The sequence below is a fragment of the Petromyzon marinus genome, chromosome 38 (genome assembly GCF_048934315.1).
Source record: "Petromyzon marinus isolate PM22_M1 ecotype Great Lakes invasive population chromosome 38, UKy_Petmar_22M1.pri1.0, whole genome shotgun sequence".
Lineage (NCBI taxonomy): Eukaryota > Metazoa > Chordata > Hyperoartia > Petromyzontiformes > Petromyzontidae > Petromyzon > Petromyzon marinus.
This window is the reverse complement of record NC_133704.1, coordinates 14,138,385-14,163,276: the sequence shown is the minus strand read 5'-3', so window position 1 is coordinate 14,163,276 and position 24,892 is coordinate 14,138,385. Positions and strand designations below refer to the sequence as shown.

General features: G+C 48.8%; 1 protein-coding gene across 3 annotated transcripts; it reads right to left on the bottom strand.

Annotated features, from left to right (window-relative positions):
* Positions 1-1,800: 1,800 nt before the first annotated feature.
* Positions 1,801-24,489, bottom strand: LOC142930402 (uncharacterized). Of its 3 annotated transcripts, none has more exons than XM_076072744.1 (13): positions 24,067-24,489; positions 20,585-20,638; positions 19,527-19,583; positions 18,611-18,759; positions 16,382-16,518; positions 14,544-14,684; positions 14,044-14,179; positions 12,579-12,660; positions 8,293-8,465; positions 7,198-7,258; positions 6,517-6,634; positions 5,518-5,910; positions 1,801-3,791 (listed from the first exon to the last, which is right to left on the bottom strand). In XM_076072744.1, exons 2-13 carry the CDS (start codon positions 20,634-20,636, stop codon positions 2,291-2,293), a joined length of 3,000 nt encoding a protein of 999 aa, XP_075928859.1. In that variant the 5' UTR covers positions 20,637-20,638; positions 24,067-24,489; the 3' UTR covers positions 1,801-2,290. The 3 variants fall into 3 exon arrangements, with proteins under 3 accessions (XP_075928859.1, XP_075928861.1, XP_075928860.1); XM_076072746.1 differs by having other exon boundaries at positions 19,527-19,580; XM_076072745.1 differs by lacking the exon at positions 24,067-24,489 and having other exon boundaries at positions 20,585-21,135.
* Between the last annotated feature and the right edge of the window lie 403 nt (positions 24,490-24,892).

The window sequence follows — 24,892 nt, the reverse complement described above, 5'->3', positions numbered from 1 at the left end:
TAAGTCGACCCGTGGCACTTGCTGGATCTGTCCCGTGACCTCCTGCCAGCGGACTCTCGACACTTTACGTGGCCTTAAAGTGCACCTGGCCTGGCACAAGCGCCCGTGGTGACGTCACCATCACTTAGTGGCGATTGGCGGTTGTTGTTGTTGTTGTTTGTGATTAGTGGTTAACGCACGGCGAGACCAACCCGGAGATCCAAGTTCAATTACCACTCACGACCAACGCCAGTCACAATTATTGGAATGGGTTCACGGCCTCCCCTAGGTCGACTCAGCCTCAAATGAGTACCTGGTGCGATGTGTAAACATCGCCACTGGGGAGACAAAAGCGGCCGGGCGTTGTGACTGCCTTCATAGGTGCTCACGAACAACACTTTCTGTAACAGTCTGTTATTGCTACACGTGTGATCGTTGTTGTAAGTGTGTCTTTGTGTCTTTGTATGTATGCGTGTGTCTTTGTGTCTGTCGTTGTGTCTGTGTGTCTGTGTCGTTGTGTCTGTGTGTGTGTCTGTGTGTGTCGTTGTGTCTGTGTGTGTCTGTGTGTGTGTCGTTGTGTCTGTGTGTGTCGTTATGTCTGTGTTTGGCTGTCTGTGTCGTCTATGTCGCTGTGTCTGTGTGTGTCGTTGTGTCTGTATGTGTCTGTGTGTGTGTCGTTTTGTCTGTGTCGTTGTGTCTGTGTGTGTCGTTGTGTCTGTGTGTGTCTGTGTGTGTCTGCGTGTGTCTGTGTGTGTGTCTGTGTGTGTCTGTGTGTAAGCTTCAGGTCTTCTCGGCCACGGTCATTCCCTCCCTTCTCTACGCTTGCGAAACATGGACCCCCCTAATGGAACATCTTCGCCGGTTAGAAACATTTAGGCTGGCCTGCCTACGATCCATACTGGGTTTAATCAGACTGGATTGTGTGAGGAGCTCACAAATCCTTGAAAGATCTGGGCAAGGTCCCATCGGTGAGCTCCTCCAGCGGGGAAGGCTGCGATGGCTGGGTCATGTAGCCCGCATGCCCAGCCACCGCATGCCGAAACAGCTTTTGTTTCGGCCGGATTGAGGGGGCTAAGCGGGCGCGGCACGGGCTAGAGAAGAGATGGAGTGATGTGGTACAGGAGGACGTGGAGCTGAGTGGACTTGCCGATGACTGGTACCAGCGGTGTCAAGATCGGCCTATGTGGAGGAGGCTCGTGAAGGACGCTACTGGGCAGTTGGAGGCAGTCGCCCTCCAACAACAACGGAGGGCGGAGGAGCGACACTCACAACAACGAGCGGAGCGCCGGGTGGCTAAAGAACAGCAGGTTGCCACAGTAGGGGACACAGGTGGTGCATCAGCCAGTCATCTCAGTCAGTCGACCCGTGGCACCTGGGTCTGCCCCGTGACCTCCTGCCAGCGGGCGTTCGACATTTCACGTGGAATCAGGGTGCACATAGCCTGGCACAAGCATCGTGGTGACGTCACCGCCACTTAGTGGCGAATGGCGGTTGTTGTTGTCTGTGTGTGTGTCTGTGTGTGTGTCGTTGTGTCTGTGTGTTGTTGTGTCTGTGTGTGTCTGTGTGTGTCTGTGTCGTTGTGTCTGTGTGTGTCTGTGTGTGTCTGTGTGTCGTTGTGTCTGTGTGTGTGTCTGTGTGTGTGTGTCGTTGTGTCTGTGTGCGTGTCGTTTTGTCTGTGTCTGTGTCGTTGTGTCTATGTGTGTCGTTGTGTGTGTGTCTGTGTGTGTCTGTGTGTGTCTGTGTATGTGTCGTTGTGTCTGTGTCTGTGTGTAATTGCGGGGACTAATTACGCTTCTTCAAACAGCATCCGGACTCAAGTAATATGAAAAATAAGATTTTTTTCTTTTCTTACAAAACTACATTTTTTCCTTACAGTATATATACATGGAGATCTACAATATATCTTATACTTAACAATGATTCCCTTTTTCATTGAACCCCATTATATTTTACAACAGTTGAACACAGTACATGATCGCTTTCCATCTCTCTCCCCTCTTGACAACGGCTGAGATTACAAGCTAGGCTGGCTGGGAGGACACCATGCAAGGTGACAGCTCCGAATGTCAATTATCGTTGATCTGGGCTAGTCCCATGCGTGTGGTGTGGTGGTGATGATGGGCAGCCATCCTCCCGCCACTCCTCCGCTTGGTTCTCTCCCAGTATTCGCACGAGATGCTGGCACCGGAAGATTCCCCGAGGCCGTGGTGAATCCCCCCCAGCATTTATTCCGTAAGACACACAGCACCTAATAGGGAGACACACTCACGAGCCATGTAAGTCCCCCCCCCCCCCCCCCCCAGAAATAAAACTAAACTTTGTCCCCAGGGCGGCGAATGGCCGGCCCTGTGACAGGATCATCGTCCTCTCCGCTCGTGCAACAGCAACAGTGATTCCGAACGAAAGAGAGAAATTTCCGGAAGCGCCTCCTAGTGCCTGCGAATCTTCGCCGAGTTCTCCGGGCTTCCGTCGGCCCACTGCCGACATCATCATCATCGGCGACGGAGGTGGTGGTGGAGGGGGCGGTGGGGGTGGTGGCAGTGACGGTGGAGATGGTGGAGATGGTGGAGATGGTGGGGACGGTGGTGGCGGTGGCGATGGTGGAGATGGTGGAGATGGTGGGGACGGTGGTGGCAGTGACGGTGGAGATGGTGGAGATGGTGGGGACGGTGGGAATGGTGGTGGCAGTGACGGTGAAGATGGTGGAGATGGTGGAGATGGTGGGGACGGTGGTGGCGGTGGCGATGGTGGAGATGGTGGAGATGGTGGGGACGGTGGGGATGGTGGAGATGGTGGAGATGGTGGGGACGGTGGTGGCAGTGACGGTGGAGATGGTGGAGATGGTGGAGATGGTGGGGACGGTGGTGGCGGTGGCGATGGTGGAGATGGTGGGGACGGTGGTGGCGGTGGCGATGGTGGAGATGGTGGAGATGGTGGGGACGGTGGTGGCAGTGACGGTGGAGATGGTGGAGATGGTGGAGATGGTGGGGACGGTGGGGACGGTGGTGGCAGTGACGGTGAAGATGGTGGAGATGGTGGAGATGGTGGGGACGGTGGTGGCGGTGGCGATGGTGGAGATGGTGGAGATGGTGGGAACGGTGGTGGCAGTGATGGTGGCGATGGTGGAGATGGTGGAGATGGTGGGGACGGTGGTGGGGGTGGCGATGGTGGAGATGGTGGGGACGGTGGTGGCAGTGACGGTGGAGATGGTGGAGATGGTGGAGATGGTGGGGACGGTGGTGGCGGTGGAGATGGTGGAGATGGTGGGGACGGTGGTGGCAGTGACGGTGGAGATGGTGGAGATGGTGGAGATGGTGGGGACGGTGGTGGCGGTGGCGATGGTGGAGATGGTGGGGACGGTGGTGGTGATGGTGGAGATGGTGGAGATGTTGGAGATGGTGGGGACGGTGGTGGCGGTGGCGATGGTGGAGATGGTGGGGACGGTGGTGGCAGTGACGGTGGAGATGGTGGAGATGGTGGAGATGGTGGGGACGGTGGTGGCGGTGGCGATGGTGGAGATGGTGGAGATGGTGGGGACGGTGGTGGCAGTGACGGTGGAGATGGTGGAGATGGTGGGGACGGTGGTGGCAGTGACGGTGGAGATGGTGGAGATGGTGGAGATGGTGGGGACGGTGGTGGCGGTGGCGATGGTGGAGATGGTGGAGATGGTGGGGACGGTGGTGGCAGTGACGGTGGAGATGGTGAAGATGGTGGGGACCGTGGTGGCGGCGGCGATGGTGGCGGCGGCGTCTTCATCCCTCCCGTCGTCAGGACGGCGATGTTCCTTGCTGGTGCAGGGGACCGGAACCCAGCTGGTAGAGACAAAATGCCCGTAACATCGATATGCTCCTCATCCGTACTTGAGGCATTCACGGCAGCACCCACTTACTGCAGGGGGCACGTCTCGCGAGGCGACGAGCGGGATGCGTCAAACACCGCCCATGGTCTCCTGGCCCGTGTTAACAGCTGAGAGACGTTTCAGCCCCAAAATGTTCCACGCTCGAACAACTTTTTTCGTTAACATGAGAAGTACAAATTATCGTACAGTTTTAAAATCTAGGAATAAAATGTAAAATGTAACGCCTACCGTACATGAAGAAACACAGGGCAAGATCCCCCGTATAGCATAGATCCCCCGTTTATATCACCTGTGAGGGCAAGTGCTGTTAGCGAGCACCTATGAAGGCCGGCATGGCACACGAGGGGTGGGTGGCCAGCACCACGCCCGGCCGCCTTTGTCTCCCCAGTCGCAATGTTTACACATCGCACCAAGTACTAATTTGAGGCAGAGTCGACCTAGGGGAGGCCCAGGACCTGGTTCAGATAATCGTCACTGGGTGTTGGTGGCCGTGAGCGGGAATGGAACTCGGGTTTCCGGGTCCGTACTGCCACGTGCTAACCGCTGCGCCACCGCTCCCCACACCTACCCATTATAGTGCTACACAACCCTGGCCCTGTCAATAACTAAAGTAACTACGTAACTACCGTGTTTCAGATCTGCCTTATGTTCACTAACACGTTCCGAGACATGTTGCTTAGTTTCCCCAATTTAACTACTGCCGCAGACACAGCTTAGTTTGTAGACGCCGGGGTATTGCAAGTCAGGGATCACATCTTTCACAGATGGGATCAGATCACGAATTTTATGCAGTGTTAAATCGAACCTGGATCTTGTGTTTGCTCATGATTTTGGAATCTTTTTGGTGACCCCTGCTATGTATGGCAAGGTGATGGTTTTGTGTCTGCGGCAGTCATTACATTTTGTGTCTGCGGCAGTAGTTACATTGGGGAAACTAAGCGACATGTCTCGGACCGTGTTCGTGAGTAGGACCAATACCTCGGCCGTGGCTGATCATTGTTTTAATGCGGTGAACTCACACGGAATTGATTTCTCTAAGACGAAGGTACTCTGCAAACCCACTGGCTATCAACAATGATTCGTTCACGAAGCCATCCATATATACAGACACAGATACAATTTCCACCGAGAAGATGGGTACAAACTGAGCAATCATTGGAAGGACGTTATCAACCAGTTTAAGTCATAACTGGCTGTGATGTTCCCATCCTACCACCTTCCGATGTTCGTTGTTCATTAACAGGTTCACACTACCACAGCCAATTCGCGTGCCGACCTGGAGGTGGCGGTGGCTCTGCGATCTTCTATCAACATGCCAATTTTCACCTGGCAGCCCTTTGATTGGTGGAAAACCAACCACCGTCATGGTTGCTGCCCACCACTCACATTACCATTGGCTGCTGACATTTGGGCCACGCCCATTTCAAACCTTTATAAACAGTTTGCCTTTAGAATCTAACCCACTTTTCCTGATGACGACCGCTTGCGTTGCGATCGAAACGTCGCAGTTTTTTGTTATTTTTTTGTTATTTAATTTGAACCTATCTACGTGACTTTACCGAAAGACCCAAAGAATATGGATTCTCTACGCCCGTTGCCAAAAGGGGAGGCACTTTAACTCAACAACCCAGCCAGCCCCAAAACTTCACCAAATGCACCACTCGCACACGAAGACTCACTTCCCCTGACTCATGGTCCAGCTAATGCCGCCGTCCCAGCTGCTGTCTTCTCTGAGGCCCTTCTCAGTGCCCCTCTCGCCGGACGCGGAGGGGATCGCCCCACCCGACGGTTCGCGAAGCCACTCGCAAGCCGTCACGTACGACTCCACACTCTCGGAGGACGCCGGCGGCGACGGGGCGGAAGCTGCCGGATCGGGTGACCCGCATCCATCGGAAGAGGAGTCGTCGTCAATCTCGCTGAGCGTGCCGCAATTATTCCCGGGGGTAAAAAAGGTTCCCTCGGCCTGGCTAGACGGCGTCAGGAACGCTTCCGCATCCAGGTAGAGGGAGCTGTCCGCCATCCACTCGTGCTCGAGGGCGTCCTCAGGCGTGAACCTCCACATGGGATCCCACCTGGAGAGAGGGGAAGGGAAATAAATAAAGTGGTCAAGAAGGCCCACTCCTCTTCAAACATGGAGTAGGCGCGAGCTGTACGGTCTGTTCTCCGAATAGCACCGCATGGTGCTTTCACGACACCATTGAGCGACCGGAACTACGTCGCAGTGCGAGTAGGGACAAGCGGTCGTGCGGCCGCCTCGGCGCAACGTAACGCAGGGACATTGGGATGCTGGTGGATGCTTCTGATGCTGCCCACCATGCCCACCACGCGCCTCGGTCTTTGTTCGGCCTGCGTATGCACCTCACGCATTATCGCGGACTGCGCTTTACCCTACGTTATATATTGCTTATTATAATGCGATTTTTCCTAAACATGTTGTTCTTCAGGAACACAGCTACTATCGCGTGATAGGATAAACAGGCTGCACGCAGTTTTACCAACAACCGTATCACGTCACGTGGTTGACCGTCAGATGACGTCATCAAAAACATTTTGCCCCTGACAGGACAAGCAGCTGCCCAATCTCAACGAAATTGCATCTGTCAGGTGAGTGTCGATCGCAGATGTGAATTGAATTATCGACGAAGATAATGCGCAGTGGGCGGTGGTGTGCCACTTACGTGAGGCATCCTTTGATGAAATTGAGGAAATGGATATTTTCCGTCCCAAGCACTTCGTTGAGGGGTAAGCTTTCCGGGATTACTTTCTTGTTCTTGACGAAGATCTCGCCCATGTGACCTGTTTTACGAAACAAACAAGGACACGGAGAATTAGTGCTGGGATGAAGACTGCAACGCAGTGCGCACTTTACGCACGACTTGAATGTCGCTTCAGTGTTGCTGAACGAATACATGATGAGGTCGTGCTCGTTGCACACAAAGCGCTTGCTGCAAATGAACCACTATACCTCGCCATCGAACAAAGACGGAGGTCACCGCATCGCACGGCGCTTTAAGATGCGCCTCTGCGGCCGTCTGGAACGCTCTTCCTTCCGATATTAGGAAGCCACTGGGAGCTGTGCACTTTTAAATCATCATCGTCGAGATTAAAAAACTAATTTCTCTTGAAACAGCTTTTTTGTGTTTAATTTGTTGTCCTTCCCCTGCACCTTCAATGAGCACGGTTGGCTACGTCAAATCTCAGACTCAAAGATGCACTTGCACGTGGAGATTCCCCGTCGGCCCATGGCCGATAAAGGGAAAACAGATTAAAACAGAGGGCAATATCGCTGGCTGCATTGCCACACGGCTCTACGAGAAGTGCCAGCGCAAGTAGCGACCGCCGCCCCCTCCTCCACTCACCAAAGGAAATGAGCTTCGCTTTCGAGGTTACGATGACAGTCATTGGCGGCACCCCCAGGATCTGCACGCACGCACGCACACCACAGCGGCGATGAGTTGACGTGGGCGAGATCAGTCGAGAGATTAGTCGTTGATGCACACGCGATTACGTGTGTCCGTCCGGTCGACTTACCTTCGACCACTTTCGTCGGATCTCAGAAGCTCAGCAGGTTTTGGCCTGCAAAGTGCTCGGATGAGTGACCATTGCCCACACCAGATTGTCGGGATTACGTGGTGTGCATTACTGGGCAGTGCAACAAAATCTATTGTTGTACTTCATATGCTTCCATGCTCTGCTCCCCTTCACCAACCTACACCGACCATCATTGTGCAGTACAGTACTACTATTCCCTATTACTACTCAACTATTTTTTTATTTTACCAGGTAATGCCCCACTTAGCTATACAGTAGCTCTAAGCAACCTGGCCATCACAATGGATAGCTTCACGAAGTGGCTTGCCATCACGTGATAACTTCTTCTCGCAGCCAAATACTCTGTTTGCGCACACGGAGAGACGCACGGAGCGACGCACATGGGACTCGCTTCGCAGTTCGTGACATGTCGCGTTTATATTGAACTAACTGCAGCTGACTTGTTATTTCATTCAGGTGACGGCCTCACTGAGTTGTGCAGCATCTTTTGCAGAAGCAACCTGGCCTATCACACTTGATAGCTCAACGGTGTGGCTTGTCGTCATGTGGAAATGTATAGCCACAGCCAAATACTCTGAAACGCGTGGTGTTGTTGTTGTTGTTCTAAATGTGGAGGGGAAAACCCGAGGACCCGGAGGAAAATCCACCCAGTGACCACGGGGAGAGAGACAGAGAACGCGCAGACTCTAAATATACAGCAGCAGCAGCAGGCGTCAGTGTCGGAATCAAACCCACGACCTCCTGCGTACCAGGCGAGGCAGTTAACATCTCGCCACACGTATCTTGTAGAATAAAAAACCCTGTGACAAAGAGCTTCATGGCTCATCGGATTCCTCCAGTATTAAACACACATTCAGATTCTAATCGTTGTTGTTGTTGACCTAGAAAGACCTCGAGCATACCTCGATGACCTTCTCCAGATGGTGACATTGCAACTTTCTGTTGAAGAGGTAATGGCCAGTCACGAGCTCAGCAGCCACGCAGCCCAGGGACCACATGTCCACGGAGCACGTGATGGGCAGCTTGAGGTACATCTCTGGCGCTGTGTACTGCTCCGTGCCAAACCTCTTGAAGACTACAAAAAAAGAACGACAACAACAAAAGATGTCGATATATCTTGCATTGGCATCTCTTGCCATGGGGGCGAGAGATGTTAACTATGTCGCCTGGTACACAGGGAGGTCGTGGGTTCGATACCGACCCTGATGCCCACTGTGGTCGCGTGGATTATTCTCAAGGCAGGCACGGCACACGGCGGGGTGGGTGGACAGCACCACGCCCGGCCGCCTTTGTCTCCCCAGTCGCAATGTTTACACATCGCACCAGGTACTAATTTGAGGCCGAGTCGATCTAGGTGAGGCCCAGGACCGGTTCAGATAATCGTCACCGGTGTTGGCGTGCCGTGAGTGGGAATCGAACTCGGGTCGCCGGGGTTTATAGCGCAGCGCACTAACCGCTACACTAACCGCTACACACACACAGTACACACACAGAGTACACACACACAGTACACACACAGTACACACACACAGTACACACACAGTACACACACACAGTACACACACACAGCACACACATACAGTACACACACAGTACACACACACAGTACACACACAGTACACACACACAGTACACACACACGGTACACACATAAAGTACACACACAGTACACACACAGTACACACATACAGTACACACACAGTACACACACACGGTACACACATACAGTACACACACAGAGTACACACAGTGTATAATGTAGTGTATAGTAGTGTATAGTGTAGTGTATAGTGTAGTGTATAGTGAAGTGTATAGTGGTGTAGTGTATAGTAGTATAGTGTATAGTGTAGTGTATAGTAGTGTAGTGTATAGTGTAGTGTATAGTAGTGTAGTGTATAGTGTAGTGTATAGTGTAGGGTATAGTGTAGTATACTAGTACAGCACACCGGTTGTGTTGGAGAGCCAAGCCACAACATTTACAATCTGAGTACGACGTTTCGCCAGTAATTACAACTAGCTTCATCAGGCGACAGCCAGATTTGTGGAGAAGGCCACCTGTTTAGTTCCTTATATAGAGGCGTAGATGTGGTGACCACGCTTCTGCGCTCTTGCACCACGTGGGGGGGGGGGGGATTTCAGAGTCAACGTACATGATGCATATACATTATGTGAACCCTTTGATCTTGTCCTTCCTGTCCATTGTGTGTATTAAAATAGCCGTACCAACGGTAATCCCTATTGAAGTATGGTGCCCTTTATAGGCGTGCATTTAAATCATGTATTATTTGATGATTCTCTTCCACGCAGCACTAATGCGGTCGCTATCCGAACGATTAAAATTATTTTTTATTTATTTCAATTTCGATAGACTATCTAATTACGGTAGTCTTGGCCAGTAGTAGCTAGTTTTGCACGGAACTTCAACATTATCAAAATCAATTAAGTGTCCTTGTTGGCACGCGTGTTCTGCTACTGCTGACAGTTGTATTTGGAAGTATTTAATATTTCTCTGATGTTCTTTTAGTCTCGTGTTGATCATTCGTCCTGTTTGCCCAACATAACATTTGCCACAAGTGCAGTTAATCCTGTACACCCCTTCTGTTGATAGCTTCGGGAATGTATCTTTTGTACCAGATTTTTTGTTGTTGTATTTTATGTACCGTGCCATATCTGACTCGGATGTTTTTTTTTCCAAACATCTGGCTTATTTATAAGTTACTCCCGCAATGTACGTTATTTTGATCATTTTAATTACTTGGGCAGTTTCAATTCTCATGTTACTTGATTTGGTTTTGGCATTCAATGCCCTGTTGATTTGTGCATCATTGTAACTGTTCATTTGCAGCGCTTGTTTAACATGTTGAATTTCACTTCTCAGACTGTCACCATCTGACACTTTCTTAGCTCGATTCAATGAGCGTCTTGATAAGAGCAGATTTCTGTGCGGGGTGATGGTGTGACTCTGCATTCAGATAGGCATCACTATGCATTTTCTTTCGACAAACGCTGTGTGTTATTTTACTATTTCGACCCCGTCCGAGCAGAATATCCAGAAATGGTAGAGTTCTGTCAGCTTCCACTTCCATGGTGAACTGGATGGATGGGTTTTGCGATTTGAGATGATTTAGAAATGCGTTCAGTGTATATTTGCCTTGTGGCTAGACCACCAATGTGTCATCCACATATCTCAACCAAGCAGATGGTTTTAGTGTGCTTGAAGCTGTTGCTTTTGTTTCAAAATCTCCCATGTACAAATTCGCTATCACAGGACACAAAGGAGAGCCCATTGCTGCTCCTTCCTATTGTTTATAGAAGTCACTTTGCCACAAGAAGTAAGTGTTCTTTAGACAGTGTTCAGCTCGTCTTGGGATATATTTGGCTAAACCTTTGTTCGTTACCAGAGTGTCGAGTAATTTAATTGGCCCGTTGACCGGAATCCTCGTGAACAGAGACGTCACATCCAAACTTATGAGAATATCATTAGGGTTAAGCTTATGGACAGTACACACACACAGTACACACATACAGTAGACACACACAGTACACACACACAGTACACACACAGTACACACACAGTACACACATACAGTACACACATACAGTACACACAGTACACACACACAGTACACACACAGTACACACACAGCACACACATACAGTACACACACAGTACACACACAGTACACACACACAGTACACACACACAGTACACACACAGTACACACACACAGTACACACAGTACACACACACAGTACACACACACAGTACACACAGTACACACATAGTACACACACAGTACACACACACGGTACACACACACGGTACACACACACGGTACACACACACGGTACACACACACAGTACACACACACAGTACACACACACACAGTACACACACACGTGGTGCCACGACAGCGAAGCCGCCCCGTGGGAGCCGTGCCTGCAACGGGGGTGCTGCAGCGGAGAAGCCACCCGGCCTCCGTCACGGCGCTTCCCCCGCCACCCTCCACGTGAACACACACCTGCACTCACGTAGGGCCTCGTGGGGGTGGGGGGGGGGTCACCTGCCCCTGAGTTTTTACCCGAGAGCCCCCCTCGTGGGGGTGCTCCACGGTTTCTCAGGGCCAGGGGATTGGCAGCCCCCCCCCAGGCCGAACGACACTGCGGCGCCGTGGATTAATCTAACATTGTATGGCGATGGCGAACTCACTGAGAACCGCAACGAGGAAACACCCAAAACACACGCGGATCGGCAGGCAGGTGGGGGGTGGGGCGGTACAGGAGGTCCTGCATGCCGTGCACTTGGTTAAACAATAGAGGGCGGGCGTCGGGGAGGAGGGATGATCTGATTGGCAGAGAGCGGGAAATCCGAGGCTCCTGATTGGATGAGAGACCAGCGGATCGGCGGCGCCTGGGCTTTGAAGTAGGGGAATAAAAAGGGTCGAAAATGAGAAGCAGGCCTCTCTTTTGCCCGGGGTCTTTTGGAGTGAGGGACCGAGGAGTGATCGTCCCCTGCTACTCGAACGTCCGTGAGACGGGTGGCAGAGCAGCCAGGTCCAACCCCCCAGCAAAAGCCACGTGCAGTCTCGCCTCTCTGCGACTACCTACACCTCGAGAGCGGATCGTAAGTACGGAGAGGGGAGGTAAGTCTAAGAGGGAATATCCGTTAAGGAGAGTGAGTAGGGAGAGACGGGACAAATTGGGTCCTAGACCGTAGAGAGATAGGTTAGATCTGCCCTGCTGGTCCACACTGACACAGGTTGGGTGGCTTCATTAATCGAGGAATAAATCGCCAGTAGACATTAAACCGTGTCGTGTTGTCTCTGTGAGTACGGAGGGGGGTGCCTGGTGTTGTGAGCCTGTTCGTTGTGGTTTCCTGCGTTTTCGCACGTGCGTATATTTTGCCCGCGCGTGCACGCTCGCTGTGCACGTTAACTTGTGAGCCCGCGCGTTGTGGTGTCCCGTGTATTCTGCCCGCGTGGGTACTCTCGCCACTGGGCAGCTCGTGGTTGGCGTGTACGAGAGGGGCACAGCGGCGCATTCGCAAGGTGGTTAGTGCAGCCATTTAAATCATGCCACGAGGGGCAGCCGCGAGGGGGGGAGAGTCGGAGAACGGTGGGTCACAGGAGAACGGGGAGATGGGGGGCAGTCTCCCCAACACACACCCACTCATGTGAGCTCACTTACAATTGGGACACTCTTGAAAGCTGAGACCAAAATCTGCGAGTCTGACATCGCTGGTGTCTTGGTCCTTGATGAGGATGTTTTCCTGGAGAAGACAAAGATGTTAGATACCTCGCCTGGTACGCAGGAGGCCGTGGATTTGATCCCAACCCTGATGTCTGCTGCTGCTGTATATTTGGAGTGTACATTTTCTCCCAGTAGTTGCATGGATTTTTCCGGTTTCTCCCTCCACATTTAGAATCAACATCAGACGCTGAGAGTATTCGGCTGATATATATGTTTCCACATGATGATTAGCCACTGCGTTCAGCTATCATTTTTGATAGCCAGGTTGCTTCTAAAAAAAAGCTACACAGCTCAGTGGGGCCTTAAATAAAAAGTAGTTTAGGTTATAGTTTCAAAAACACTCCTGGATTGCGACTCTCTACTTCAGTTCTAATACTAATGGGTCATCTGTTTTACGATAGGGTTCAACTATTTTTTAAATCGTGAATTTGTTTCCTCAAAAAGTGTGAACGTTGCAAGTCAAAGTTATTGCTACGCAGACCTCCTGGGGGTACCGTGAGGTGATTTATAAAGTAAAGTGATTTATGAACGTGAGGTGATTTATAAACGTGAGGTGAAATTATATCAGACGAGAGAGTCATTGGTGAACAACCGTGTTGTATAAATCTACCGATATAAAATAACGATAACATTTAAATCCATATGGTAACCTATAAGGATATAACAAATGACGTCACGCGTGCAAAGCGCGCCCGTTGATTTTTGTTTGTATTCGCTTGCAGTTACTGGCCAGTTAGCATACTTCGCAAAATGGACAATTAGTTAAAGAATTGATGTTCATTATTCATACATTTATTTATCAGGACCATGTTGGGTCAGGCAAGGGGGTACTCGGTTGAAACAAAATTCAGGGAGCTGGTGGGAACGTTGGGTTGCTCGGTCAATGGCCAGGGTCAACGGCGGCACCACGTGGTGTATTCCGCAAATATGCCCGACTGTGAGGGCGGGCACAAGCCGGCGTGAGTAGGTTAAACGTTGAGTTTTATAAGGGCACCACGAGGTGACAAGCCCCACCCAGCCCCACCCCTCCCACCCCCCACCCAGCCCCACCCTCCCCACCCAGCCCCTCCCCACCCTCCCCTCCCCAGCCCCTCCCCACCTTCCCCTCCCCACCCAGCCCCTCCCCACCCTCCCCTCTCCACCCAGCCCCACCCCTCCCATTTTATCCGGGTGTCCGGATACACGTGAACAGACATCCACAGACATACACAATTAATCCCCTGCCTCCTGTGAATTAATCCCGGTTGGGCTTCCAGTCCACTACGTCTCCTACTACCAGTATAACCACTGGCTTAGAGCATTGCCACTGAGATGCACGAAGCGCTGTGGGTGGGGCGCTGTGGGTGGGTGGGGCACTCTGGGTGGGATGTCAATGACGCTGCAGGCCGTTGTATTCACTCACCGGCTTCAGGTCTCCGTGAATGATTTTTTTATTCTTGAGTTTCTGCAGGGCCTTCAGAATGGACCTCACGTACACCTTGGCCTCGGGCAGGGTAAAGGCCGTGGGAGCCAAATTGAGTTGCTGTCTGAGGTCTCCCCTGCGAGAGAGAGCGGCACGCATGGTTACGCTCCCTTCTTCTTCTTCGTGACCAATGCGCATGCGGCGCGTATTGGAGACGAGGCTCCTCGCAAGAGCCGGATGTCGACTCTACCGTAGCCGGTCGCTCACAAACATTCCCCACGCCGGTGATGTAGGGCCCCGTGGGGGACAGTGTCCTCGTGCACGGCTGACAAGTGCTCCCGTTTCCCATCGCTGTTTATAATCATGAAACAGATGCATTGTGTTATGTGTATGTATGTTGCGGGGAGGAGGCTCGTGATGGATGCTGCTACTGGGCAGTTGGAGGCAGTCGCCCTCCAGCAACAAGGGAGGGCGGAGGAGCGACACCCACAACAACTCACGTCAAAAGCTCAAGGACCAGACTGAAATGGCCCCTGAAGGTGAAGGTGTTGAGGAGTTTGATGACGTAGTTGTTGTTTTTCTCTTTCGACTGCAACGCTTTAAGCATCTGCACCTCCCTTTTGGAATGGTATGGCTTGGCGCTGCGGAGAGAAAAGTGGTGAACGAGTCTCACCCCGCTCTTAGTACTGCACGTTGAGAAACAAGGTGGCCGCATCAACACATTTCTTTAATAATAGAGGTGTTTTTCTGGTTCGATCGCGTAAATATATAAATGTTGTGTCATTAAAACCCGCCACCACCCGACACAGCCAACTAGTAAGGGTTGTCACGTAAACAGAACGTGGCCAATTCGTCACTAGTACAGCACTCGTGTATAATGTAGTGTATAGTAGTGTGTAGTGTATAGTGAAGTGTATAGTAGTGTTTAGTCGTGTGTAGTTAATAGTGACGTGTATAGTAGTGTATAGTGTAGTGTATAGTGTAGTGTATAGTGGTGTAGTGTATAGTAGTGTAGTGTATAGTAGTGTAGTGTATAGTAGTGTAGTGTATAGTGTAGTGTACTAGTACAGCACACCGGTGTGTTGGAGAGCCAAGCCACAACATTTACAATCTGAGTACGACGTTTCGCCAGTAATTACAACTAGCTTCATCAGGCGACAGCCAGATTTGTGGAGAAGGCCACCTGTTTAGTTCCTTATATAGAGGCGTAGATGTGGTGACCACGCTTCTGCGCTCTTGCACCACGTGGGGGGGGGGGGGGGATTACTGAGTTAACATACATGATGATTGTACATTATGTGAACCCTTTGATCTTGTCCTTCCTGTCCATTGTGTGTATTAAAATAGCCGTACCAACGGTAATCCCTATTGAAGTATGGTGCCCTTTATAGGCATGCATTTAAATCATGTATTATTTGATGATTCCCCCACGCACCTCCGATTAACACGGTTGGCTACGTACGGCACGAAAGAAGTTCAACATATATACATCCCCATCGCAGGAAGGTGGAATGCATTAACAGCGCAACCCAGCAATTTGGGTAAGCACTCCTCCCCATAACTGCACCTGAGCTAGCGATGGAAATTTCTAAATATTACAGGGATCACTCATATAAAAGGAATTCCACTTCGAACATTTTCTTTCCTGATGATGTTTTATCTATAATACTATTCAGAGAGGAAACATCGACTGCTGATCACTATCTAGATTTTTCAGCATTGTCTCCTATAAATATACACCGATGCGAGTTGATTTAACACGCAGGATTTCGTGACTAATATTATTAATAATAAAAGGATTTTGGGTAGGATCGCATAAATGTGAATGTATCGTTAACCCACCACCAGCCGACACAGCCAATCAGTAAGGTTTGTCGCGTGAACAAAACGTGCCAATTATCTATTATTTAAGCACATCGGTGTGATGGCGAGTAAACCCACAACATTCACAATTGGCTATTCAAGACATCATATATTGATTCATTATGATTAACCCATCTGGTAATATGTCCTGCATATTTTCAGATTAACATATTCCATTGTGATTTATATGATTACAGTACAATAAACCCCCCTCTGATCTTTGCGCCTGATAGGCTTACGGTGATGATGTCATCTTGCTCAATTAACGACCGGAAGGAGGAAGACGTCTTCACAATTCTGGAAAATCGCCTGATGATGCTGGTTGTAATCACCAGCGAAAACGTCATATTCAACTGTAAATGCTGTGGGTTTACTCTTCATCGCACCGGCGTGCTGAAGTAATCGCTAATCGGCACATTTATATTCACGCAATCTCTTCAAACTCTTCTCTTCACAATTCCAGATATAAACTCACTATGATTCGTGCTGCAGCATTTTCACAGCTACTTCCCGCTTATGTTTGTGATCCAGGCATCGGATCACCTGGCCATATGCTCCCGCTCCGAGCACACTCAGGAACTGGTACCTATATGCCAGATGCTCATCCTGGACCTGGAAAACATTACAAAAGAATTCGATTTACACTCAGTTAAAACAACATTTTCAAACCAAACTGTTATTTTTATTTTGCCAGGTAAGACCCGCTGAGCTATATAGCTCTTTTTCAGAAGCGACCTGGCTATCACAAATGATATCGCTCAACGAAGTGACTTATCACGTGGAAATTTATAGCAGCCAAATACTCTAAATGCGTGACGTTGATTCTAAGTGTTGAGGGAAAACCCAGAGGACCCGGAGCAAAATCCACGGGACCAAGGGGAGAACATGCAAACTCCAAATATACAGCAGGCTATTGAACCCACGACATCCTGTAGACCAGGCGAGGTAGTTAACATTTCGGCACCATTCAGTCAGTGCTCAATCACAACTTAGCACTCATTTAACCAGTGCTCAATCGGTACAGTGCTCGCATTCATATTTTTCAGAGAAAATTATTAAAAAGTATTGGAATCATGATTTTTGTCTGTCCGTATACCGATCTGTCTATGAGCACCAGTGGCTGTGATTCGTGAACACATTTTACGGGACGCAGACCAAAAGATTTGTCAGCCTCCAGAGAAGATCCCGAGTGTTGGGTGGCAAAGTCTACAATCCTGACGTGAACATTGCCACCATGTGGGCTACGTGAAATGGGGAATGTAAGTTAACTGGCACTGCTACAAGAGGCATTACTCTGACATGCGGCACAGGGCCTCAAATCGTTGCTTTTTTTACTCGAACATCTAAAAGCCCCAATTTTTTTTTTTATTCTGTAAGGTTGAGGTAAAAAAAAAATTACCTGATGAAAAAAAATAGGCAACAGTACAGGAAGTGTGAAGATGTTTAAACACCAAATAGACACCCACTGTAAGGCATCAGGTATGCATTAACCACACACCATCGTGGTAAGAGACCCAAGCAAGCTCGTTCTGATAATATCTGGGTGTCTACTTGGGTGTCTGAACACCTCCTGCGTTGTTGTTGCCAGGAAAAGGTGGAGCGTCTTCTTTTCTCTTCATCATGTTGATACTGGCAACAACATTTCCCGTAATACAATTTCTCTATACACTTGCAGTAGCAATCCAGTACGTCACTCAGACAAAGTGTAAGTAAGCGTGCAGTGTTTTTGGGGTGTTATTCATAATGAAGGTTTTTTTTTGTTAGATCGCGTAAATATAAATGTGTTGTTAACCCACCACCACCTGACAGCCAATTAGTAAGAGGTTTTGTCACGGGAATAAAACGTGCCAATTAGTAACTGCTTCAGCCCACTAGTGTGTTGGAGAGTAAACCCACAAAGTACTCAAATGGTAAATGTTGTGGATTTACTCGTCAACACACTGGTGTGCTGAAGCAGTCACTAATTGGCACGTTTTATTTACGTGACAAACCCCGATACTAATTGGCTGTGTCGGGTGGCGGTGGGTTAACAACACATTTATATTTATGTGTTCTGACCCAAAACATTTTTTCATTTTGGATATTGGTCACGAAATCCTATGTTTCGATTTAAAGCTTTCGTGACTGCAGGGATTCATCTTCTTGGTTCTTTCGGTAAAGTCACCACGTAGAATGGAAATAACAAAATAAAACATAATAAAATAAAATTCTCACGACGTTTCTGCCACAACACAAGTAGCCTCCTTCAGGTGAAGGAACAGAATTGTCGGGACGACAGCGCTTCAATGAACACTGCTAAGCTTGGCAGCGTCTTTTAAGCTGTTGGATTAGCAGTGTGTTGCTAATCCAACACATTAACACAGCTACTTCAACGCTAAATTCTTCTGTTGATATGTAAACTCCTTTGTCAAGGCGCTTTGCTCCTCCCACCCAGCTTAAAAGACGCTGCCAAGCTTAGCAGTGTTCATTGAAGCGCTGTCGTCCCGACAGTTCTTTTCCTTCACCTGAAGAAGGCTACTTGTGTTGTGGCCGAAACGTCGTGAGAATTTTATCATGTTTTATTTTTATTATTTTATTTCCATTCTACGTGACTTTACCGAAAGAACCAAGAAGAGAAATCCTATGTGTTAAACCAGGGGTGTTATGTTTACAGTGAGATGTGAATTGGTTGGAAACCACATGAACCTTGGTTGAGGGTACGTACCAAATTGTAGTCGTGACTTGTGAAATCATGGACATCGTTGAAAGAACTCTGTGATGGCTGACGGATCTTGAAATAATAGATGCGCTTGTAGCGTGTGAGTTCATCATGCTCAAACGGTGTCATTCTACTTCCGAATTTCCAGAGGATATCTGCATGCACACACACACACAAACAAAGACAAACATCCCCCGTATATCCTTTAATGGACTGTTGGAACAAGTGCTGTGAGCGAGTAGCACCTATGAACGTCGGCGCTGTGGCACACAAGGGAGGTGGGTGGCCAACACCACGCCCGGTCGCCTTTGGCTCCCCAGTGGCGACGTTCACACATCACACCTGTTAGTCATTTGAGACCGAGTCTACCTAGGGGAGGCCCAAGACCGTTTCAGATAATCGTCACTGGTGTTGGCGGGCGTGAGCGGGAATCGAACTCGGGTAACCGGGTTTGTAGCGCGGTGAACTAACTGCTACACTAGCGCTGTCCATACACGCACACATACACGTACGTACCAAGAACGTGTATGTGCATTGAAAGCAGAGTAAGCATCAACAAGGAGAGCATCACTTACAAGAGCTCAGTCTAACCTCTTACGTGTCTTCTATTGAGTGGTATAGCATCGTTGAGGGATGAGACTTAATCATGGAATGGAAGCCAAAGGAGGAACACGCCCAAGAAGAAATTACGCAATCGGAGAAATGAAATGAGAACGTGTGCAGGTTCTAGGACTGTTGTATGGCGGGATCATGCGATTATGGAGATGTTCTAATCAGAGGTGCGGGGAAGGACAAAAAACTAACACAAAAATCAGTTTTAAAGAAATTAGTTTGTCAATCTAGATGATTTAAAAGTGCATAGCTCCAGAGATGTAGCAGTGGATCGGGCGCTACGATTATACTGTAGTGAATGGAGTAGTACCGGTAGGCGTGTAGTGCATCCCTGCCTCTGCAATGACGACAGGTTCATCCATTGCTGCTAGTCACGCGCGGACACACAAACGCACAGATATATCAGTAACGCCTTCATCACGTACAACGCGACGCACACATGATTGCCCCATGACGAAAATTTAGCAGCATTCTCTTGAAAAATAGCCATGAGACACACGGTGGGGCCCTCCTGGGTAAACAAATGCAACAAAACGACACAGACAAGTGGATAATTTAATCCATGATAGAGGTTTTTTTTGGGTTAGATCGCGTAAATATATAAATGTGTCCTTAAAACCCGCCACCACCCGACACAGCCAACTAGTAGGGCTGTCACGTAAACAGAACGTGCAAATTCGTCACGAGTACAGCACGCCGGTGTGTTGGAGAGCCAAGCCACAACATTTACAATCTGAGTACGACGTAAAATAACGACAAATTTATATATTTACGCGATCTAACCCAAAAAAACCTCTTATGGATGATATTGGTTGCGAAAGCCCACGTGTTAAACGGATCATTTAATATAAATCAGTTTTAGCTAAGGGATATGTGATCACTTAAGGTGTTTATGTGGCATCGATTATCCTGGACCTCAATAGAGATTGTACCCATGTCTGTACTGTGCAGAGGGCTTGTGAAATAAAACGTCAGTGTTTTTGATGTAATTACGCAAACGGAGAAATGAAATGAGAACGTGTGCAGGTTCTAGGACTGTTGTATGGCGGGATCATGCCATTATGGAGATGTTCTAATCAGATGTGCGGGGAAAGACACAAAACTAACACAAAAATCAGTTTTAAAGAAATTAGTTTGTCAATCTAGATGATTTAAAAGTGCATAGCTCCAGTGGCTTCCTAATATCGGAAGGAAGAGCGTTCCAGACGGCCGCAAAAGCATATCTGAAAGTGCGCGATGCGGTGACCACTGTCTTTGATCGTGGCTGTTGATAATGCAGTGAACTCGAGTTGTACGTGTGTGCGCTAGATGCAGAGACGTAGCAGTGGATCGGGCGCTACGATTATACTGTAGTGAATGGAGTAGTACCGGCAGGCGTGAAGTGCATCCCTGCCTCTGCGATGACGACAGGTTCATCCATTGCTGCTAGTCACGCGCGGACACACAAACGCACAGATATATCAGTAACGCCTTCATCACGTACAACGCGACGCACACATTCATGCGTCGTGGGCCAGTGGATTGCTGCCAAGGCAACCTGACGGCGTGGCCGCACGTTCGCCGATCGTTGCAAGAAGAGGTTCGCGGTTAGACTCCAGCGGCCGCCCTGGATAATGCTGCAGTGTGTATCTATGATGCGAACGCGACGTGGACGCACGTGCCGTTTTCTTCGCGGCAAACGTTCAAGGTCCCGTGACACAAATAAGTGCAAGAGTAGCCGATTATGTGCCGGCGTCTTGATCCAAATTGAGTAAATTACTCAATTGAAAAGTAGAAAGCAATCATTGCCCCCGACTGATAAATAAATAAGAAAAAAGGTTTTACCATTTCTGGGAATAACACAAGGTGTTAAAATGTTCACTCACCAAATAGACCCCTATTGCAAGGCATCGAACCTGCATTAACCACACATACTTGTGGTAAAACATGCAAAGAAACACGCTTTGATAATAACGTAAGCATTGTGCTAGAAACTGACTGGCCCTCACCAGAGAGAGCTTCCTTTGTGGCCTTGTCTCACCAGTGATATAGAGCAGAGAACAACGCCAAAAGGCAAACGTCGCCCCTACGACATCATCACCCCTACGACATCATTACCCCTACGACATCATCGCCCCTACGACATCATCACCCCTTTGTCATCATCGCCCCTACGACATCATCGCCCCTACGACATCATCACCCCTACGACATCATTACCCCTTTGTCATCATCGCCCCTACGACATCATCACCCCTACGACATCATCGCCCCTATGACATCATCGCCCTATGCCATGATTGCCCCATGACGAAAATTTGGCAGCATTCTCTTGAAAAACAGCCATGAGACACACGGTGGGGCCCTCCTGGGTAAACAAATGCAACAAGTAGACAAGTGGATAATTTAATCCATGATCGAGGTTTTTTTGGGTTAGATCGCGTAAATATATAAATGTGTCGTTAAAACCCACCACCACCCGACACAGCCAATTAGTAAGGGTTGTCACGTAAACAGAACGTGGCCAATTCGTCACTAGTACAGCACACCGGTGTGTTGGAGAGCCAAGCCACAACATTTACAATCTGAGTACGACGTAAAATAACGACAAATTTATATATCTACGCGATCTAACCCAAAAAAACCTCTTATGGATGATATTGGTCACGAAAGCCCACGTGTTAAACGGATCATTTAATATAAATCAGTTTTAGCTAAGGGATATGTGATCACTTAAGGTGTTTATGTGGCATCGATTATCCTGGACCTCTAGAGATTGTACCCATGTCTGTACTGTGCAGAGGGCTTGTGAAATAAAACGTCAGTGTTTTTGATGTAAGGGGAACTGATATCTGTGCGTATACTTTCACATGAGCCGTTGTCCATGCTGTCAATTGAGCTTGTGTCACTGTTTTGTGATGAGTTTGTAGCATTGGACTGTCAGGCGAGCATGTATTAGGTATTAACATCACCTCAGCCCATCATCTCTCAGGGTTGATGAAATAAGCACCAAATAAATACCAAATAAAATTAGTGGAAATGCCCGAAGTCCCTTGGCAGGTTGTCTCCGCACAGGATGACCTCAATGATGCACTTTGAACTCATCTAGATTGAAAGCAAATTTATTTAGAACTGCTTGTTGGGGGCCATCCATTTAGTACGTACGCATGGAGGGGGGAGGGGGCGGTTAACCCAAATGCGTATGCTTGTGTATGGGGGGTCGACTGACAATGTACGTACGCATAGGAAACGGGGGGGGGGGGGTGAAGCCTCGATAATAATTTGTCTATATTGGCCTTCAAAATAGTTAGATAGTCCTTGATCGTTTCTGTGTGGATTCAATATCAGCCGTTCTATAGGATTCGGGGGGGGGGGGGAGGGGTGCTTCAAGCGTATGTACGCAGGTGGGGCGGGGGGGGGTAAAAAGTATGCGTGCGTACAGGGTGGGGGGAGGGGTCAAGTTTTGACAGACTTTTGCGTGCCTACTAAATGGATGGCCCCTTGTTGTGTTTAGTTTTTTGTCCCTCACCCCGCACCTCCCATTCGCACGTTTGGCTACGTACGGTGCCAAAGAGGTTCAACATACATAGACATTGCATAATAAAGGTTTTTGGGTTAGATCGCGTTTATTTATAAATGTGTCGTAACCCTCCACCACCCGACACGGCCAATCAGCAAAAAAAGTGTCACGTTGACAAAAGACAAATAATTCACTACTTCAGCCCACCGGTGGGCTGAAGTAGTGAATTATTTGTCTTTTGTCAACGTGACACCGGTGGGCTGAAGTAGTGAATTATTTGTCTTTTGTCAACGTGACACTTTTTTTGCTGATTGGCCATGTCGGGTGGTGGAGAGTTACGACACATTTATAAATAAACGCGATCTAACCCAAAAACCTTTATTATGAATAATATTGGTCGCGAAAGCCTACGTGTTAAATAGACATTGCATTTACGGGAAACAAAAAAAACGGTCCTAATTTTGTCAACACCAAAGGAATGGTGAGCTGAGTAAATCTACAACTGGGATTTGGGTTTGCGTCCGTTAGAGCATAAGGACATCACTCAGCGTCACACGGCCAAACGCACGCATCTACGCATGTACACCATAACGTAGATGTGAAAACCCCCACCAATGATCCTATTCAGACTGTCCACTTTGAAATCACATTCATGGCTAAGTAGACCCTGTGGTTTGTCATGACTTACTTACGCGATCTAACCCAAAAACCTTTATTATGAATGTCAGCTCTTTGGTGACTGCATGCCTACAAGTAGGAAACTTTCGATTTAAAGCTTTCGCGACTGCAGGGATTCATCTTCTTGGTTCTTTCGGTAAAGTCACGTAGAAGGTAAATAATAAAATAATAACAATAAAAAAAAATATGGTGAGAATTTTATTTTATAATGTTTTATTTTTATTATTTAATTTTATTATTTCCCTTCTACGTGACTTTACCGAAATAACCAAGAAGTAGGACACTTCATCATTAGACCTTTGCCAGTACCAAAATGTAATAATAGGGTTTTTCCCCTTTTTTCTGGCAACAAAACTGAAACCTTTTAACAAGGATTCATGTCTGCATTAACCACAATACCTGAAGTCAAAATGCAAACAAAAAACATACTTTGATAATATATGATGCATTGCCCTTGAAACTGACTGGTCCACACCAAGGGACGGCTTTCTTTTGAGCCTCGACCCAATTGGTGCTCGACCACATGACGCCAAGAGGTGTACGCCTTTTATTGAACATTTGTAAAATGTTCCCGGATTATTTAAGAAATGTGAAAGACAAATAATCCCACTTTCGTGACGAGATATCACACAAATTAAAGAGACATCACCTAAGGAGCAGGAGCTCCACCTACCGTGCGACTGCTCTCGACGAGTTCAATCCCAGAATGCAACGCGGGAAGCCTGTGCGCTCGGTGACGTCAGAGGGGGACCACGTGGGCCGCGGGTTCTGATGTGAAATGTTCGCCGCATAGCTTTCAGCCGCTTGAGCACCAGGTGCACCACACACACCGTCGATGTCGTGGTACACAGAGGCAAAGATCTCCGTGACACACGGTTGGGTCAAGTGGCGTTAGCGAGTAGCAGCGCCTATGAAGGTCGCTACAGGAGGGGGTGGGTGGCCAGCAACACGTCCGGCCGCCTTTGTCTCCCTAGTGGCGATGTTTACACACTGATGGCACACACACACACACGTGTCACGACTCATGACACACACACACACACGTGTCACGACTCATGACACACACACACGTGTCATGACATTCAAAGGTGTGTGTGTGTGATCAGGAAAGTTTTTGTGTGATGTTGCGTGGAGACGCTGCTGCCGAGTGGTGGCGCTATCGGCAGTCTGTACAGTCCACACGCTACGAACCCGGCCACCCGCGAGTTCGATTCCCGCTCACGGCCACCAACACCACCAGTGACGATTATCTGAACCGGGTGCTGGGCCTCCGCTAGATTAACTCGGCCTCAAATGAGTAGCTGGTGTAGCGGTGTGTAGTAAACATCGCCACTGGGGAGACAAAGGCGGCCGGGCGTGGTGCTGGCCACCCACCTCTCCTGTAGCCACTTGCCCCTACAGCCTGTAAAGGCTACACGGGGGATCTTTGTACTCGATGTCTACTGTAATGTAGACCGACGCCACTGCTTCTCTACAATAAAGTTTAAAAAATCACAACA

Coding starts and splice junctions, on each gene's coding strand:
- LOC142930402 (XM_076072744.1), bottom strand. CDS start 20,636: ATGGATGAACCTGTCGTCATCGCAGAGGCAGGGATGCACTTCACGCCT. Junction 14,180..14,543: donor CTGGTCCTTGAGCTTTTGAC/GTGAGTTGTTGT, acceptor TCTCTCTCGCAG/GGGAGACCTCAGACAGCAAC. Junction 7,259..8,292: donor ATCTGGAGAAGGTCATCGAG/GTATGCTCGAGG, acceptor GCGTGCGTGCAG/ATCCTGGGGGTGCCGCCAAT.